The sequence below is a fragment of the Rousettus aegyptiacus genome, unplaced genomic scaffold (assembly GCF_014176215.1).
Source record: "Rousettus aegyptiacus isolate mRouAeg1 unplaced genomic scaffold, mRouAeg1.p scaffold_m13_p_1, whole genome shotgun sequence".
Lineage (NCBI taxonomy): Eukaryota > Metazoa > Chordata > Mammalia > Chiroptera > Pteropodidae > Rousettus > Rousettus aegyptiacus.
Window position 1 is genome coordinate 121,018,294 of NW_023416284.1, and position 20,669 is coordinate 121,038,962.

A 20,669-nucleotide genomic window follows, 5' to 3' on the forward strand; every position below is an offset into this window, starting at 1 on the left:
TTCTCTATTATTCTTGGGTAACTTCTTTATATTGGCATGTGTGTTTTATCTCCAAGATTCTTAAAGCTTTTTAGAAACTATGTTTAATATTCTAACCATAGTACATCTATTTTGATCAAGGAAAGAAGTGAACACAAGACAGTAATTACTATATACAAGCCCTGTAGTGGGAAACCAGACTATTTCCTAGAAGTAACTCTCTCAGCCATACTCCTTTTCTTCTGAACAAGAGTCACGTACTGTTAATTTTTTTAATGTGTGTGAATTTCAGTTTTTAACATGGAAATATTCATTCTCTATTCTCAAGAAGTCAAGAAACACAGATGACTCCCTTTTGTCTCTGCTCTTCTTTGCATAATTCTTATAGGATTTTAAATCTTAATTCATTCTTATGAAAGTAAATAGAGATAGTAATTACAACAGTATCAGCCACATTATGGGTGTGTAATATTTATGTCTATTAACTGATTTCACTTTATCTTCCTCTTTATGCCTTTATCAACATGTACTGTCATTTTTTATCATTCTGTGAGTCAAGGAGTATTTATTGAGGCCCAATTACATGCCCATTACTGTTCTAGGCATGGAACTACATTGGTGAGCAAAATGAGACAGTCCTGCCATTGCTAAAATTATAAAGAGTAGAGGAAAGAAATAACTAAGCCTCGAATGGTTTCTCTGCCTGAAAAATATATGCCCTCCCTGTCAACATATGGCGATGTTCTAGGTGTAGAAAATAACATCAGGATTTATTAATAGCATGAAGAAATTTCCACCTATTATCTTCATTTTAATTTAAAATAGCATTTACATTTTATTTTTACTTATGTAATTAAAATCTAAATAAACATTAATTAAAGTACGTTATGTCATAGACCTATAGGTTCGTGCTAATTATGTGTGGTGGGTGATCATGTCAAAAATAAAATGTGTATTTGTTTTTGTTAACTTTACTCCATGCTGACCACTAGGTGGAGATATTTTCATTTCTTCTCTCGATCTTTCAAATTGAATTGGGGATAAAACAAGTAAGGAAGCAAAGTAAAATGAAACATATAAATGTTTTAGATGCTTAATATTATTTAGCTATGAAGTTTTTGTAAAGCTGTTAAGACATACATACGATTTTTTCACTATACCAGAAACCCTTAAATTTTTTTTTTTCCATGGAAAATTGTTCTGGCTTTATAATTTTTCAATGCCTAAAAATAAATCAAAATCTTCAACCAAAACTAAACACATTAAAATATTATGTAGTTAAAAGTCATGGTCAAAGATTAAAATGCTATTTCCCACGCAACGCTTGAAAAAAAATTTGTAGCCGTTTTTGAAAAGTGAAAATATGTAGATTTCAAATCTCCCTATTGGAATTAAAGCATCTTCTCTATGTCCTCCCTTAAGAAAGTGTAGAAAACACAAATTTAAAAGAGTGAAATCTAGAATTGTTATTATTGTAGATTTAGTTCAGAATGCTTGTGCCTTTGTTTCCTCACCACAAAAAGAGGGTAGTAGAGGTCATCTCTAAAGTCCTTTATGAGGCTAATATTGTGTTACTACAATATTGTCTTCTCTCTCCTTGAGTGTGCAAACCTCTAAATTCCTAGAGTTGCCTTCTCTTAATTCTAGCATTTTGTAATCTCCATAATAATAATAATAGCTTTTCAGAATTAGCATTTGGTGAAAATACATATGGCAAAAGGGATTATTACATAGAAGAAACAATGTCTTGGTTGGACTGTTAAATTTCATTATTATATTTAAATTAGTAAACTGATAATCCAGGCATGGTGTACATACTAATGATACTAGTCAGATTATATTACTAAAAAAAAATTGTCTCAAAAGTATTTGACAATGCCAAATTGAATTTATTTAATCCTACTTTAATAATAAAAGATGGTATTTAATAGTTATGTTTATAAACTTTATTTAAAGGACTACAATTAAGTTCAACTATTTTGTTTTATACAAAGAGACATACTTCATTTTGTTTCTAGAGATAGTAAAATAATAGCTATGTGATAGTGGCTCTATTAATTGAAACTTAGTTATCATATTTATTAAATCTGTTTGCTTATAACCTGTTTTCTCCAAAGCCATAAACTGACTCAGGTAAGAATTGCCCAGCCAATATACTCTGATGCATATGAAGTCCATGGTGTCCAGCAAAAAAAAAAAAAAAAAAAAGGCAGAATTCCCAAAACTTTTTTAAAATTATTATTTAGTACAATAAAATAATGTCATAAATTCTATTGAAGTTACAAAGTCAGCGAGCACATCTTATTCCATCTCCTACTCTGTCTTCAACTTCATATCAGACTCAGACCCAATTATAGGTCATTTGGGGTCTCTAAAGTGACGTAAGTAAAATTCTGTGATAATTTTTTTATAGATACCATTTTTCTGACATTAGTAATTTGTAGAGTATGTAACAGGCAGGTTGAGACCTAAAGCCTAGTTAATTACCTCCTCTATCAGCAAACTCAAAAAGCAAAATACTTAAATGTGGGCCTTCTAATGTGTAGACATTTAATAGCATAATTTCTTTTTTTCCAATTGGAAGAAGAAAATATCTCTAAACCTTAATCAACATATATATATGGGGGCATTGGATTTTTATATATTTTTGACATTAAAAGTTTACCAAAAGCACTTAATGACATTTTCTTCTATATGTTTCTCTCAAGTGTTATCTTAATATTTTTTCCTTAATGTACTATATACTTGAAACTAATAAAATAAAATGAAAAAATAGACATATAATGACAAAAAAAGAAACTTAAGGTAACATATTAAATACATTATTTAGTATGATCTATTGTGAAATGATATGGCTTATGAATGAATTTATGCTTTTATTACACCAGGTATTTGATAACTTCCATGGAAAGGAGGTGTAACGTTATCAATTCTTAATTATACTTGACTTTTGAACTCACTCTTCATCCTCTTTGAGTGGTTTCCCAAAACTACTGGTCAGCCAGATGATTTGAAATTCACAAGACGAGATTTGGGGGTTAATTTGAGGGAGACTGTCTCTTGAGTGCTAGAGTGGGACAATCTGGCAACAAATTGGAATTCCAATTCCTCCCAGGAGAGCTCCTTGGCTGTGGAGTAGAAAAGATGTACTCTTTGGAAAGCCAATGCCTTCCTTCTAAGCACTACATATATTTGTGCTCTGCCAAACTCTCTGCAAGGGAACACTTGAGCTCTGAATTTTAAAAATCTACTCTAGCAAATGAGACTAGATCACTTAATTCATAGCCTCTAGGTTCACACAGCAAAGACGAGACATAGCAAAAGTTCAATTTATAGCAGGACTTTGCACCATCAAAGGAGGGCTGCATCATCCACAAAAATTGCAGTCCAAGTTACAGAAAACATTTCCTGTCAGATTTTGCATCAGTTTGGCTGACTTAAGGCCTACTTTCCATGTCCCATGGCTCCCTAATCCTCAGGGATTCTGCCCGGAGAGCAAGGCACCAATTTAGGGCTTTGCTATTTTTCCTGTCCACCAGCTATCAACTCTCAACTTTGAACTTGCTGCTCACAGGTAATTTATCAACCTGCAAAAATGTCTTACATTCTATACACCTTTTAAAAGTAGGAGTGCCTAGATATTGTTTACTTTTAGTTTTCTTTTTAATAAACTGCTTCAGCATTCAGTCTTGTTTTTATCACATTCAGAAATTAATCATTAGAGTTCTGATAAAACATCTGTTTTAAATAGGAAGTCCAATAAACTTCCTCTGTTGTCTTGGACTTGTATTCCCTCTTTTGGATTCAGTTCAGCTAATTAAAAATACTTCCGCTAATCAGTTCTGTCATTTGCTTCAGGAAACTTTTGAACCAGATGATATAAACTCTCTTGGGGTTTCTCAACCACCTGATAGTTTATTTGCTTCCTTCCAAAACATTTCGCACTCCATCATCATCCCAAATCATCCCCTTTCCTCCTCAGGTTGCGAGAGCTACCAATAATCACAGTCATGACTGTTAACTTCTTTTTCAGGCAAGCTAATCCTTCTCTCACATAGATTACTATTTCCCAGATGCAAGCAAACTGGAGCTTGTTCTCTCACATAGAACATTAATTGTATATTTTTTTTAACTAAATGGAAAAATAGGTAAGTATTTAAGTCAAGTATGCTCATGTTGTACTTATTTGAACACAGATGCTAAATGCCTAGGTTAATCTAAATCTGTGGTATCACAGAATAGCATGGAAAATAACATTATGTGTGAAATTTGAGCAGGACGTTGTGCTTTTTAGATAAGGACAACAATATTCATCAAAGTACTGTTATAAGAACTTTGACACATAGTTTCTATGTAAATATCTCAATATCTCAAAATTCTTTGACAATATCATTTTGGCCCAATGAACGTGGGTGTTTCAGTCTATGTGTGAATGTATACTTTGCTCACTTGAATTAGTTTCATATGAAATAATGAATAATGTACTGGAAGAAACCTAAGAGTTGGATTCATCATTAATAAGTGATTAGACATCTTGAGGTTTTTCTCACTTTGTTTTTATTTTCATATTTAATAAGAGATAATTATCTTCTTAACCTTTAAAGTCTGGTTCATCTCTAATCAGTCCTTGACTTTGCAATTCTGTTTATCACACATTAGCATAAGTAGAGAGGCCAAAATTCTTTTAACCAGATGTGCAACTGATCATTAGGTCTTAGGAAAATCATTATGACAGATTTTTTAAGTTGCTTGCTAAACAAGAGTGGAACATATCATATTATGACTGACTATAAGAAGGAATGCCAGAATCATAAAAGATTATACATAGCTATATGCTAAACTTAACCAAGGTAAGATGATTTCACAAAGTTATCCAGCCTTACTCTAGTTTTCTGGTTTTCATTCCTATCTCAGGTATCTAGTCCATTGTTTAGCAATTCACCTTTTCTAAATGTCCACCTTGATATTTATTCTAAACCTAAATCTTGTTTCTTGGTGTTATTGTTTGGTCCCTTAAATTAAGAGCCTCTTTGACCTATTTTAGAGGGTCCTTCATGAACCTGAAAAGCATGACTAAGCACTCAATACTCTCTTTCCTAAAGTGTTTATGCTCCTCTGGGGGAGTTAAGGGAGGAAAGAGCCATTCATAATTCATTCAAGTATTTTATACTTCCCAGAAAGCTCTCAAGCCTTCTTAGTTCCTACATGTATAACATCTTCTGAGGTAAGAACTCCCCAGTCCTCGGCTCCTATCAGTTACTTGCCATGGTGCCTCCGGAGGAAAACAGAAGTAAGTAAATTGCAGAACCCAGATTTCCTCTAATTCCACTCTCTTTTTATCTCCATGTTCTCACATATGATTTGTCAGCACTCTCCACATTATTCTACAGGGTTGCATTGCAGACAAAGGGAAGAAGCAAAACCACCTTTTTCCTCTCAGACTTTTTCGGCCATCCTTTAACTGCTGGTTTTCTTTCTCTATAATAAGTGCCACATTTTTTACAGCAGTGGTCATGCTTTAACCTCCATGATAGGTTCTGAAATGATAGTTTGTCTTCCTAGTGGAGGGAATGTTTTTAAAGATATTTTGAATAGAGAAGGACACAGCCACCAGAAGGAAAGGTAGGAGAAAGGGCAATCCAAGGAGAAAAGACAAGTTGATCAAGTCAAGGAAAGGTGCTGGCCTCCTATGCAAGCCATTCTGTGTGCCTGGGGTGGGGTGGGGCGGGGGCAGGAATCCAGGCAAGGGAAAAGGAGGAATGCTCAGAAAAGTGGAAAGGTAGAGAGCCAGATCATAGAGAGCATTGAGTACCCTACCAAGGAGTTGGCACTGTATTCTGTAGATATGAGGAACCTTTGCAGGCTTTTCAAATAGAGGAGTAATTCGATTGACTTGCACTTTGAAAGACTTGCTGAATGAGTCTATTTGATGGATAAGGGAGAAGAGGGAGGCTTAAATGGCTACCAGGTTTCTAGCTTGGGTGGTTTGAGTAGATCAGGACACCCCTGCTGAGGTGGAGAATAATAAGAGAAGGAGAAAATTTGGAAGTGGGATGGAGAGGTGTTGAGAATAGTTTTTAGATGAGTTGAGTTGGAGATAGCTATTTTATAGTTGTCAGTGTATGGGTGATAATTGAAGCCATGGGTGCATAAAAGAACCAGAATGAGCATGTAGTCTAGAAAAATGGCTTTTGACAGAGACAAGGTGAACAACAACCTTTAAGTTGTATACATAAAATAATAAGCAAGCAAGGGAGATAAGTGGATAAGTCAGAGAGGTCAAAGGAAAACCAAAATAAATTAGATGGGCTTGGTTACAGAGGAGAAAAGCATAACTTCACTTTACTTTCACCATTACCAGAGATTAAAAGTTTATTTTCTGAAAAAAGAAGAAAAAAGATCTAAAAAGTTCTAAAACTAGGAACACAAATAGGCAGTACTGATCTATTTCCAAAATGCAAGCAGCCTACCTCAGGGAGGTTACCAAAGCATTTTTCTCTATAAAAACTACTGAAAGGTATACTTCAAAAGATAGGTAGGTAGGTAGGTAGGTAGATGATAGATGGATAGATAGATAGATAGAAAGATAGATAGATAGATAGATAGATAGATAGATAGATAGATAGATAGATAGAGACAGGCAGTTAAACAAAAGACGTAGAAGATAAGAAATCCAAGAAACTGAGCCTTCAACATAGGCAAGAGGACAATTGTGCAGCAGGCCTGGAGGACAAGCAGTCTGGACTAGATAGGGAAGCAGACAGCTGAAGTAGGAAAGTCTCCAGGGGAAAATATGAAACTGATGCATTTAAGTGTTTGGAAAATTTACCGGGAGGTGTTTGGCAGATCTATGGGAGGATTTGGAAAAAATAAAGATAGATACATAGAAAATCAAGCAGATAAAAAATTAAAGCAATTATTCATTTGAGGGGGAAAGAAGAAGGAAACATTCACAGTATACTACTTGGTTTATCATGGTACAATATTTACATTTACACTGTAAACATATAAAAACATAAACATGCAAATGCTGTCTGCTAATTTATCAAAAAATATGTGATGTAATCATACTGAAAGGAAAAGGAAGTAGGGGACATGTGAAAGGACTAAATCCTCAACCATCAAAATTATAATGTGAAGACAAAAAATAATATCTAAATAAAAAGCCAGAGTACGAGTATGTTATTTAGAAATATGGAGATAAATACCAGAAGAAACAGATAAGAGTTTGAAATTATTTGCTCTAGAGAGCAAAACTGAGGAAAACGGAAGCAGGTTAAGGAACAGTAACTACAGCGGACTACACAGCTGAAGGAAGAATTGTGCTAAAATGAAAGAGGCCAGAGCATATTTATATCCTGTGTGGAAGTGAAAAGGAGAAGCTCAAAGAGCAGAGGACAAGGAGATAACCAATGAGGAGTCTCTGGACGAGGAGGTAGGGGGTAAACAGTAAACTTCATCCAGGTTGGGGAATCGTACATTTCTGTTTATGGGGAAACCCTCTCTGTGTCCGTCTTGTTACCTCTCCTCTCTCCCTCTGCAGTAGTGCAGATTGTGCTCTGGATGTCCTCTGGGGGCGCCATCGCATTGCAATCTGTGGAAATGGCAACCACACCACCTCCGCTCCCCAGGGTGGGAACCCAACAGCAGCTATACACAGCAGCCCTGGTGAGATTCTGATTCTCTTTATTTTACTATGTTCCAGGGCAGAGGAAAGACTCTAACCTTTTAATCCTGTTCACTCTTATAAAAGCACATTAAACTACATCTTAAAAGATATTATATTCGCAAGTGAAAGTTGGAGTTGGAGTAGATTTAATCCTCCACCTCTTATTCCCAGTGGATTTTGTTTCTAATATGTGGTTTAGAACGAAGTTATCAAATAAATGTAGAGTTGGTTCTAAAATTACAAAGGAAAACAGCCATGACGGTTGCTCTTTATCATTTCTGAACAGCGAATATGTGTTGTTCTGCCAAGTTTTCTTAGCAGTTGTACTTTGTAGGTGGCTCTGTTCCAAGATCCAGATGTATAAACATCCTGTACATGCACTGTTAAGCCTTTCGGAGCACTCTCCCTGCAGATGGTATGGATTTCCAGGCAGAAACGATGTAAGCATGGTGTGAGCAGGTAAAAGCAAAAACAGCAACAGTGACAGTAAGATTATGAAGAAAGTCACTGAAAAACAGCAGGTAAAGTCAAAAGGAATGTGGTGTTTCATACTTTTGACAGTTTCATTTGTCTAAATATAGTACGTTATGGTACAGTAACACTAAATACCCTAAATGTCAGAGAATGTCCTTGTTTTTGAAAGGGATGGAAATCCACTTTACAAAAGGGGGAAATTTCCTTTTAAAAATATTCAGATCAGTACCAAAATTGGCAAGCTCTCTTGTTTAAACTTGTTCAAAATCATTTCTTGAAGTCTTTATTCTGTCTCTCTCTCTCCTTCTACCTTGAAATCCCATTATTATGGCATGTCTACCTTAGTTGCCCAACATTTTAAAACACATGCACTAAGAACTGATGACCCGTAGGCAAGAGAAGTCAGATTAAAGTGACCGTGAATAGTGTGAGACATCTACCACCATCATGTACAGTTCAAGCCCAAGTTCTGCAAGGGATAGGAAATCCAGTGTGGAAAGAACTTAGAAGAGCCTCTTTACCATGAAGCATGATGAATCATGGGCTAAAAACTAATCATATGTGTGTGTGTGTTTTTAACTACCTTTTCTCAAATATCAAGAGCATGAACTATCCAAATAATTTTGGAGCACTTAAAGTTCAGAAGTGGAAAAATAACAACCTGTAACTTCGTAGTTATTATATTTTTGAAAAGTTCACCCACTGACTCAAAAATTTTGACAAAGGTATTACCTACGTAAGTCCCCATATGCTAAGCTACAGGTTATTAGCCTTGAGCTCATTTGTTGTTATTTGACTATGAAGCAGTATCCACTTTAACACAGTTAATCTCACAAAGACACCTGGCATTTTGCATTCACACACTATTTCATGCTGATCAAAACATGCTCAAAATTAATAAAAATGATACAAACACAAATAAAACTGAAAGGACTAATAATCCACTTCACACACCACACACACACACACACAAACACACACACACACACATCATGAACTGGTAGATTTGTGAGTAAAGTCCACAGTTGACTGAGGGAAATATTCAAATTCAATTAAGTTATGCATGATGTCACTTTTTTCTTGGTATTAACGTATCAGAATTTACTTTCTGCTATTTCCTAGCCATTCCAACCTCTGCTAAGCTATAAGTAGCCATTTGTCAGCTCTATTCAAACTGCTCCACAATTTAAATCAATTGTTCACTTGAATAGAGCATGAATCTGTCATTAATGATTCTAAAATTATTATCTATGAAATTCTGGGAATTTTTTGGAGATGGCCAAAACACCTACAATACACACAGACACACACAAATAAGTAAAACTCTGTTTTTAGGATTCCATATTTCATTTCCATTTTATTTTACATTCAGATTATTTCCTGAAATCATCTTAGAGGCTTTTGTTTTTTCAAAACTTTAAAAATCCAGGCCCTGTGATAGCTAGGAGATGTTTTTTCCAGTACATGAAACAAATTTTGTATTTGATAGAGGCAAATGACAATTGTTAGACTATTTTCTATTTCATAATAGAATTTTTGAAAAATCAATTATTGTGAAACAAGGCCTATTAAATTTGATTTACAATTAGGAAATATGGGAGCTGGCTTTGGAGAAGATGTGATCCAGCTCCTATATCTTACTGACAAATAGCAGGTTCAGATGGGTTAACTGATGGGACCATTTTCTAGAAGCAAAACTGGGACTAGACGTCAGGCGCTGCCTCATGCCCAGCATCGTCAACCAAGCACACAGCAAACAGTAGTTTCGCTAGTTAGTTCTGTTCCCCAGCATGAAAACAAATGCACAAAATAGGAAAGACACATGGCTATTAGTAGATTATTTTACAAACAAGATTTTTAAAACTTAAATTAGTACATGTAAAGAGTTGGCACGAACGAGGAAGGTTTGTTTTCACCGCAGCAGTAGCATCTGCACAACATACCCCCTCAGCTACTGCCCTCAGCCCTTCCCCCCTCCAAGAGAGGTTGCGCTGCCGGCTGCAGATTTCTTCAGCTCTATTTTCATAGACTGAGTCTCAGCTCGAGGCTCGAATTTGGTCAGATTTCCTGCTCCTGGGGCTGCCACTACTGGCTTTCCTGCTTTCATACCTTTTGACATAGGAATGCGGGTGGGTGTAGGCCGCTGAGATGACCCGTCTTGTCCTGACTGTAAGAAAGAAAATACAGAAACACAAGAGAGATGGTGGTGAGTTTCCCCTGGCTATGCCATCAGTCTGAACATTAGCAGGACTCTTGCCACAGAGGAGGAGCCACAGATGACCCCCTCCCCAGATAAAATTGTTAGAAGCTTGGAGTCAGTATCTAATCCACTCTGATTGCTTCCCATTTTTCTCTCCTGAAACATCTATCCTGAACTTTTTCCTCTTCTCAAGCCCTTACCCTGGTTCTTCTACCCTTACTGGAGATAACCTGATCTCCTACTTTACAGAGAAAATACAGGCCATCTGGCATAAACTCAGGCAATTTTACTGTTCCCCAAGTTCTCCCCACCTTCTTTATATGAAACAGCTCTCCTTTTACCTCCTAAGAATGCCAGACTCTTCACATTTTTTATTTTCACTGATGAAGTGTTCCTGAAACTCTCTTGTGATTTCTTCCTTGAGTCTCACTCATTCATAACGTGTCTCTGGCGACTCCTTTTCAATCTCTTGCTGGCTCCTTGTTCTAGTTTGCCCACATTCCAAATGTGGGTGTTAACATATTCCATTCCCAGCTCTCTTTTAATTTTTCACTTTCACCCCCAAAATCACCTCAGTTATCACCCCAGGTATTGATGAGTTTCAGGACCCCAAGCCTTTGATGCTCTCCTAACATACAAATCTCTATTTCCAACCACTTGCTAGACATTTCCAGGGTCCCTCAGGTATCTCAAATATAACATGCCCCAAACATCACTCATCTTCTCCACCAAACAGTAGTCCCCATTTTTTCTCATCCTATTCATCCACACAGCCAAGCCAGAAACCTCAGAGCCACCCTCGATATTCAATTTGTCATGAAATCTTAGATTCTATCTTCAATATGTCCATGTCTCTGTTCTCATTTTCACTACCATTGTTCAAATCTACACCATCTCTAGCCTAGAAAACTTCAACAGTACTTCTGTCCTCAACATCAGTCCTCTCCAATTTTTCTTTTAAACTGTTTTATAGACATACCTTTCAGAAACATAAATAATATATAATGTCTTTAGAATCATTGCTACACTTTCAATGGTTCCCTTTGGATACTCTATGAGATTAAATGTCAATTTCATAATAAGACACCTGCCTCTTCAATACCTGCTCCAAGTTTGCCTCTCCATTTACTTACTGCTCTTGCATTTTGTCTTCATGCCCAATGGCTGCAGCACAGTGGGAATGCAGCATAGTGGGACTGCTCACTCTTCCCCAAACATGCCAGGCTCCTTCACATTGCCATACCTTTGCACACATGCTGTCCTCTCTACATACTCCTTCCTTTTTCCTTCGTGAAAATCTACCTTTATGTGTGAAAACTTCTTCCTCTGTGAAGCCCTCTCTGGTGGTTCCTCTGCACATATCTCTATCATAGAACTACTAGGTAGGTTCCAATCCCTCCAACAAAGTTGAGAACTTCTGAAACGTCCTCTTTGCAATCAGCATCTAACCGATTGGCTAAAATATAGCCAACACTCAGTAAATGTTGAATAAATAAATACACAAACAAACTAACCACTCTATTTGATTTCTAAGAGGGGCGTCCCAAACTTTTTGTTGTCCTTGATTTTATGGGATCTAATATACCTGAAGTAGATGGGCCATTATTCAGGTCTTAGAAATCTCAGCTGTTTTGAAATCCTCTTTGTAAATGGGGTTTAATCGGTAGTCAAATATGTTGTGGCAGAAGGTAAGACTATCTGGCCCTTAAGAATTTGCTCTAAATTACAATTTAGACCTAAATTACAATTTAGACCTCCTCTGTCTTTTTGTAAAAATTCAAGCTCTGCTCTGTGCTGCCTAAAAAGCAATATTGAATCATTTGAGAACGGTGAGCAATTCTGAATGCTATTCAGCTCTCGTAGAGCCAATAATGAAAAGTTTTACTGGCAAAGCAATTAGAAATTCACACTTTTTGAGTCTATGTTTGTTTGCATACAGAGGATTAAATTATATCGAAGATGTGGGAAAATAAGCCATAGTTTCTCTACTTAAATGATAAGCTTCCTGTGTTTCTTAAGAGTTTCTAATATATGCTGGAGAAATTTTTCAGGGTCCAGGAATCATAATATCTAGTCTATTAGTTTAAATTCATACCTAAATAGTACATGCTCTTCTATAATTTCATTTACCAATTTGTCTCCAATAAATGAAAATAATCACTGGAAGTATTTTGAAAAAAATATAATTAATTTTTAAGCTCTAGCTTTTACACATTAGACATGCTTTTTAAATAATCATTCATTTAATCTTCCACATGGTTATCAAGTAATATGTATTAAGTGTCTGCTCTGTGCAAGATATATTAATAAAATATAATGTTTAGACAGATAAATCCTTCTTTTTTACTTTTAAAAAGTTATTAATATTAAGATTTTTCCTCTCATTTTTTTGGAATAAAGTATGACTATGGCCATACATAATCATATATTGAATATTTTAGGTTATAGAAATATAACCCAGGAATAGTTTTAATTTTTCTTGTATATTGACTATTTCTCCCCAGTTTCCATTTTAAAAAAGTATTTTAAACATAAAAAATCAAACTTTAAATATTAACACTACATGCTGATATTACAAAGAGCCCATCTTTGCAAGTATTTCTGGGGTCTCCATAATTTACATGAAAAAAATTTTTCCTCTCAAAATTAACTCAATTTATTAAAATATTGGGCTACTTTTTATTTTCATGTCTTGGTGTAACCAGTTCTCGAGGAAACCTCTCCTACGGGGTTCAGGTACATGAGAGGCACATGCCTTTAGTTTTGTTTCAAGTGTGAATTATTCTCACTAGTCTTCCTGCCTCCCTGGGCCTGCACTTTAGACCCTCTCTACTCACCACTGACTGTGTTCCTCGCGTAGATGAGGTTGTGACTGGTGTTATGGTGATCGTGCTTGTCACTTTATTTGCACCAGGTCGTGACGAGAGATGGTTCCTGGGAGAACGAAGGACAGTGCCAGTGGAAATCTCCTTTTCAGCTGTCACGTTGACAGGTCGAACGGTAATAACTGGACTTGCTCCTTCAGCTGAAGTCCCAGGGGATCGTTTAAACTGAGAACCTAAATGAATGTGGATTTTATTGTCTTCTGTGGTTATGATATTAGCATTGGAGTTGTATTTCCTTACTGGAGTTGGAACAGTCTGTTTTTCTGGGGTGACTTTGAGGACAGTCCTTCCCATGGGCATTTCCTGAGATTCGGGAGAGACTGCAATCTCAGCTGGTGCTGCTGATGTAGACACTGTCATTATCTGAATGGGAGACGTGGGCCTGTCGGCAAATGCACCTCTTCCACCTTCCGGGGTCTTCTCTCTGGAAAATGTGGTAATTGTTACTGGGGACATGGCTCGTTCTGTGCCGAGAGTACTATCTCCACTTTTAGGTTTTTGAGACATAACATTTGGTGATGGAATAATAGTTATCCTTGGTTTCTGATTCCCTAATGTAGGAATGACAGTGGTACTAGAAAAAAATTCTTCAGACGTTGGGCTTGTTATCTCCAAGGTTGCAGTACTGTTCTCATGGTCCGGCGTCACCCGAATGTGCAGGGGCTGGCCCTGCTTTGGTGAAAGAACCAGCTCTCCTGGGTGCCCTGGACTGGAATTTGTTCGAGGCCCTTTCTCTTGAGTGATTGAGGGCCCATTTTCCCTTTTTCTCATCCATGGAATCCAAGACTTTCTCATTGTGAGCTCATTTGCTGCTGGAGGATACCTGTCTAGAACAGAGGATCGTTCCATAGGTTTTTTCAATCCCACCTGTCGAAGGTTACTCATGATATGATTTTCTTCTTGAAAGGATTTCCGTATAAATACTGCTGGCGTTTCTTCCTCTCCTGCCTCACTACTAACCACATCAGTTTGTACTCCAGTTGATGCCACAGGTATATCTACCATTCTTCTTCCATTCATACTGGGTCTTAGAGCTCGGCTATAACGCTTAGAAAGTTCCAATTCTTTGGTCAGATTGAGGACTTCCTGTCCCATGTTTTTGTTTTTATTTTCTTCTTCCATAAATCTTTGTTGAAGGACAGAATAATCCACTTGGAGCTGAGAAAGCTGATCTTCTTTGTTCATTAATTCATGAATCTTCTCTTTAAGAGCTTGTACTTCGGCTTTTAAGTCTCGACTTTTAGCTTCCTCTAATCGAAATCTGTGTCTCAGCTCAGCTTCCTGGCTCACAGCCTCACCTTTCTCTATTGCTTTATTCTTGGCGATTTGGTGCTTTATCTCTTCCAGTTGTTGAGAGAGGAAGTTAGCCTTATCCTGCTCAGTTCTAAATTTCTGCTCTAGTTGATCATATTCATCCTCTGTCTTCATCAAATCTCCTTCTACCACCTCCAGTTGTTGGAGACGTTTCTTCAGTCTCTCAATTTCAAGTGTTAGTTCCTTAATCTTGTTATCTTCTGGGCAGGTGAGCTCAGGTCCTTTTCGAGACCTTCCTCTTGTTATTTCTCTTTCCACTTCCTCTATTCCATCTAGTCTCTTCTTCAATAGGTCAACACTGCAGCTTAATTCAGATGATTTTTCTTCTTCACTTTTCAGTTTGCCTATTAACTCGTCTCTCTCTTTTGTCAAATTGTATACTTTTTCCTCCATTTCAGATTTCAGTTTTAAAAGCTTTTTACTTTCTTCAATTAGTTTTTCAGTTACATCCATCACCTTTCCTTGTTCTACTTTAAAATTTTTATTGAGTCCATCCACTTTCCTCTCTTCTTGCTTTATTTTTTCCATCATATTTTTCCTTTCATCAACTAGCATCACGGTAAACGACTTCAACTTTGTAAGATCATCTTTTAGGCTTAATTCGGCCTTTTCTAATCTACTTTCTGAACACTCTAGTTCTTTGACCCGACTCTTGACCACCTCCAATTCATTTAGCAGGTCTTTGGTTAAGTTCTTTTCTTTTTCCAGATTTAAATGTAGCTGGGTGCATTCAGATTTACTTTTGCTAAATGCCTCTTCCAATTTCTCCAGTTCAGACATTCTCTTCTGTAACTTCTCAACTTCAAGTTTGAGCTCCCTACTATGATGTTCTTCCTCTTGCAACTTCTTCTTCAATTCCCTGCACTGGGATTCAGTTTTAGTGATCTCCTCATCTTTACCCTCCATTTCAAGCACACGCTTCCGAAGATTTTCCACTTCTGCCATGAGGCTAGAGTTGCCACATTCCCCTTTGGCAATTTTGTCTCTTAATTCCTGAAGTTCTTCCTCTGCCTTTTGAAGATTTCTGTTGGTCTCTTCTAGTTCCTCAATTCTTTGAGTTAAGCCAACCAGCTTGAGTCTAAGCTGCCTGTTGTGAGACTCTTGATTAGCCAACTTAGCGTTCATCTCTTCATGCTCTTGGGAAAACCTGGAAGCCTTGTGTTCAAAATCCACTTCTAACTTGAGTAATTTCTGCCGGTCTTCTTTGGATTTGGAAGTGATGGCTTTGAGCTTTTCTTCTTCTTCCCTCAGTTTCTGAGTAAGATCTTGTACTTTCTGGCTTTGCAGGCCAAGTTGCTCAATATGCATTTGTCTTTCATCCACCAGCATGAGTGCAAAGGACTTGAGTTTTACAAGCTCGTCTCTTAGTTTATTGAGCCGCTTAGCATTTTCCTTTTCTTTGCGGGCTTGGTAAGCCTTTTCTTGTTCAAGGAGCTTTTTCAATCTGTAGAACAAAATACATTAATATGTTATATTTTATTATCATGTTATATATTATATTGTATATATTTTATTTCTATATATTGTATTTATTATTATTATGAGTATTCACAGATTAATCAGCAAATAGGTCTGTATTAGATACTAAATACAAGATAAAATGCTATTACAATAAGTCCCTTATCAATTGCTACAATTTCAAAGTTTAACAAATAGCCATTAAAAAAACTAATCAGAAGTCAAGGTATTGGTTATCCTTAGAGAAGGGTAGTGACTAGAAGGAGACATGAAGAGAGTTTTTAAAGTACTAGTTTCTGTTTTATGATTTATTTGCTGGTTACACAGGATTATTCAGCTTATAAAATTTCAGTAAGCTGAACACTTATGATATGAGTTCCTTTCTGCATATATATTATGCATCAATAAAATAACCATTGAACAAAACTTGGGTTGTGCAATAAAAAAAGACTATTTATATAGTGCTTCCTGCATTCTAGGCACTAGATATTATTTTATCTTCATGGCAATCCTAAGAGACATGTACTGCTATTATCATCCCCATGAAGAAAATGAGACACGGAACCTGCCATAGGTCTCACAGTTAGCAAGTAGCAGTGCTGGGATTCAAATTCAGGCACTAGGGCTGCAGAATTCTTGCTCCTCACCTCTGTATCATATGATCCCCATAGAGAAATTTACTTTAAATAAACGAAAAGGTCCAGAAGGTCTTATTTTGTAGGCAATTATCACCTGATAGGGACAAGGTAAGACAAAGTTTCTCATAGAAAGCTGATCTACATAAACTGATTTTAGTTAATGCCAGAATTGGCTCAGGATTTTGTCTCAGTTTTCTGATTTAAACAGTTTTTTAAATAAAAAACTAGATTAGGGAAGAAATCTGAGTTATTATTAACACAAAAATGTGGCAGCCAGAGGAGTTATTATGTTTCTCATGTCTAAAATGTACTTTCTCTATTATGTTTATATATAGCTTTAAAAAGTAGAAAGATAAATATGCCAGAGTGACTATATACCATTTTTGTATTAGTCAGTTAACTTGCACCAGTTTTTAATACTTATTTTCAATTACCCATAAAAACAAAGTTAAAATAATAATCGTATTGACATATCAGTGTAAGAATCTACTTTAGAAATTTATGTCTATATGAGAAGGAAGTCATAAACAACCACTAATCTGTATTTGTTTAAGTACATTTATTATTTCTATATATTTTTTATTTCAATATATTTTGTAGCTTATTTATTCTGAATGATTTATTTTATATTTATGACTAGATTAACTGTTAGCCAAATAAACAGAAGTTAATGGTCTTGCAATGCATTGTGTAAGAAATGAGTGTACATATACATAGATGTTCTTTGCAATCAAATCTAGTTAATTACTATAGATAATTATTATAGGATGGCTCTGCTAATTAAGATTCTTCTATGGAATTTATTTTTATAAAGCCTATCCTTGTGTTTAAGCATCTGTTCACTAAATGCATAACTTCTATAACCCATTGTGGCTTTATTCCTAAAATAGGAGAAAAAGATTGTTTTCAAATCCCATGGACTTGCAGAAGCAATACGATAATAGCTTTACTTAATGTGATTCTTACATATGTAGAAGGGCACTTTGTTGACCATTTTCTCTTTTAACTTAGAGTCAAAACAACTGAAATGATATCACAGAACTTTGGGATAGGAGAGACTTGAGGGGATATTTTCAAATTCCCTTGACTTTAACTAGGTTGTCAGAGACAGTTCACTAAAAACACCAATGTTTTCTACTCTAAACTGAAATGTTAAAACTTCTCAAGATATTTGTTTAAGTTTCCTATGCCTCTCTGTTATCAGAAGCAGTGGGTTGAAGTGGCTAAAACATAGGCGGTGGGGTCAGACATAGTGGAACCTGAATGCTGCCATTTTCTAACTATGTAACCTCTGGCCAGTCACTGAAACTCTCTGACCCTCAGTCTTCTCAGCTGTAAAGGAAGGAGAGAGAGATATCAGTACATCTCCTACAGGATTGTTCTGAAGACTTAAAGAGTAGAAGTAAAGTGACTGACACATAGACTCAATACATAGATGTAATAAAACACAAAAACAAATGTAAGAATTAAATTATGCTGTTCTCTCTATCTGAAAAGTCTAATGCTTTTTGTGTTTATCTGTAAGTATTTTCATGTTGCTATCCTGTCTCTGATAGTAAAACATAGGACCTTGATGTTTTAGCCAAAGGAAAAGTAAAAGGCTTTCTGATCAGTAGGGAATCCTGTGAGCCAGAGCATGACCATATCAGAAATCTGGCTTCCAAAAAACCGCATTTACCAGGTCTTAGCTGTGGTTATTTCTCTTTTTCTAGCCCCATTAAGCTCTCTCTCTCTTTCCCTCTTCTATCACATCTTAAACCATTCCTATCTCATAAAACGGACCTAAGAACAACATGTGGCCCATTCTCAGCCTTCTCCCCAAATCCAGTTTCCCAGTTGGCATAGCTGAGGGTTAGATTCAGGACCATGGTAAATACTATACTGGTAGTGCAGTGAAGACAGTCTGCCAATAGTGTTCTGTGTAAATAGATCTGTTTTCAGATTTCTATAGGCAAGGCATTGAGGATGGAAATGGTGAGATGAATTATGAAGACTTTGCAAAGGGTAACTTGGCATGGGCTTTGTGACTGTTCACTCACTGGAAGGAAGAGAGAGAGAAATAAAAAAATCTTACTCAATTCTTTGGGTCTGAATTATTGCAAATAATAATACCTCTAACAGGAATAGGAAAAACAGGTAAAAAAGAGTATTGGTAGAAAATTGAGGCAACAGCAAGAAAGTTAAGTTGAAAACTATACCAGGCAATGGTTAACAATACTGTATTCTACATATAAATTTTTAAGAGGACAGAGCTCATGTTGAGTGTTCTTACCATAATAAAATTTAAGAAATTTAAAAAATATATCAAGAAATTAGAAATGTAGTGTTTTGGAGATAAATCTTATATATCTTAATTCATTACCCTAATGTTTCTCCACTGTCATTATTCCAGTTCAAGCCTTGAGTATCTTTTGTTGATAATTTTGCAATAGCCGCCTGAATGCTCTCCTCACAATCTGAGTATTGCCACTTGTTAGCTATATGAGCTTTGACAAGTTATGTCATCTACTTATATACATCAGTTTCCTCACTGATAAACTGGACACCAAAATATTAACTGACTCAAAAAAAAAATTAAAGAGTAAATCAATAAAAATAAATAAATAAAAAATAAAAATATTACCTGACTTGCAGGGTTTATATGAAGTGCATATCAATTACTATATAGTATCAGCCCATAGTAAGTATAGTTTTCCAATTATTCTTATAATTATTATTATTATTATATTTTACCCAAATGCAAATATTACTCACTCTCTGGCTTTCCATGGCTTCCTATTGCTCTAAGAATAGAGGCATGAAATTCATAACACGGTTCAGCGTGATTCAATTCCTGACTACCTTGGCAGGTTCATCTCAAATCAACCTCTTCTCTGTTATCTAAGCTGCTAACATTCTTGCACATGCCATGCCTTCTGCTTAGTATTTCTCCCTGCCTTTCCTTTCACTCTGGCACGCACACCTGAACATACCTGGTTGACTTTTTACTTTTCTAGTCTCATATAAATGTTATTTCCTTCAGGAAGCCTTCTCCGATCATGCTGATTAAGTTAGATCTCTTTATAGATTCCCAAACTATCCTGCAATCTTCCTTTATAACATTTATCAACTTATAATCATTTAATGTCTGCTTTCCTCATTATTACAAGTTCCATGAGGGTATGTACCATGTCTGTCTTGTTTTCCCCCCTAGCACAATGCCTAACATATAGAAGGTGCTTAAGAAACATTGACTGAATGGATAATAGAAAAAATAAACAAGCTTGAGCTAGAAATATAGCTCAAGTCACCTATGTTGAAGTGCATGAACTAAAGCCTCTCACAATGCTGAATGTTAATTTTTGTTGAATGTATATCGTGGTTGTTACTAGGCCAATAGTTTGATGTTAATAATGACTATTAGACAACAAATATCTTTCGTGAGCAATGGCCTTTCTTGAAGAGGTGTAACTCTTAAGTGGGAAACCTCACCTGAGAGAGGGAGTCTTCCCTATAGGGACTGGGAAGATATTAGTACTTGAGGATGAACAACCTCTAAATAAACTATACAATGCTTATTAGAATCTTAGAACCCTAAATACTATTTTGTAGACTAGGCTGAATTAAGGCTTTGCGTCTCTTTCATAAGATTTAGTGTTCTTTTTTTGTTTTGTTTGCTTATTTGTTTTTGCTCTTTGTTTAAAAAGTTGCAAACTGTGCTACAGAGAAACAAGAGAGAATTTTATCCACAGTTGGACCAGAACTCTAATGTTGGAGCAGCACACATCTGGGGTCTAGCAGGAGAAAAGAGTGGTAACTAAAGTGAGAGAAGTCCCAGGAGGAAGGAAAGTCAGTCAATAAGAGACCCTGAGCAATTTTGTCAGCCTTCCCATGTCCCCTCTGCCCTCCCCTCCGCCGGCCTTCCCCTCCCCCCGCCCCATGAAGAAACTCTTCCAGTACCAAAAGCTTGGTAATTCTTGAATTTTTATTTTAATAACGCAGGTGATATTCCTCTAACATGGAAATAAATGTGATTTTTGAAAAGAGAAACTATGTGGAGAGAAATAGAGTAA

The 20,669-nt window shown here is 36.1% G+C and overlaps 1 protein-coding gene across 5 annotated transcripts in view; it reads right to left on the reverse strand.

Annotated features, from left to right (window-relative positions):
- FILIP1 (filamin A interacting protein 1) overlaps positions 1–20,669 on the reverse strand; it is a 190,861-nt gene that overhangs the window by 10,282 nt on the left and 159,910 nt on the right. For 2 of the 5 annotated variants that reach the window (XM_036219495.1, XM_016141689.2), the window contains exons 4-5: positions 13,160–15,965; positions 9,462–10,289 (exon numbers count right to left, since the gene is read on the reverse strand). In XM_036219495.1, the coding sequence (XP_036075388.1) occupies positions 10,083–10,289; positions 13,160–15,965 (3,013 nt within the window). In that variant the 3' untranslated portion in view covers positions 9,462–10,082. Of the gene's footprint in view, positions 1–9,450; positions 10,290–13,159; positions 15,966–20,669 lie in introns of those variants that run through there. The other 3 variants (XM_016141687.2, XM_016141688.2, XM_016141686.2) reach the window with 3 other exon arrangements.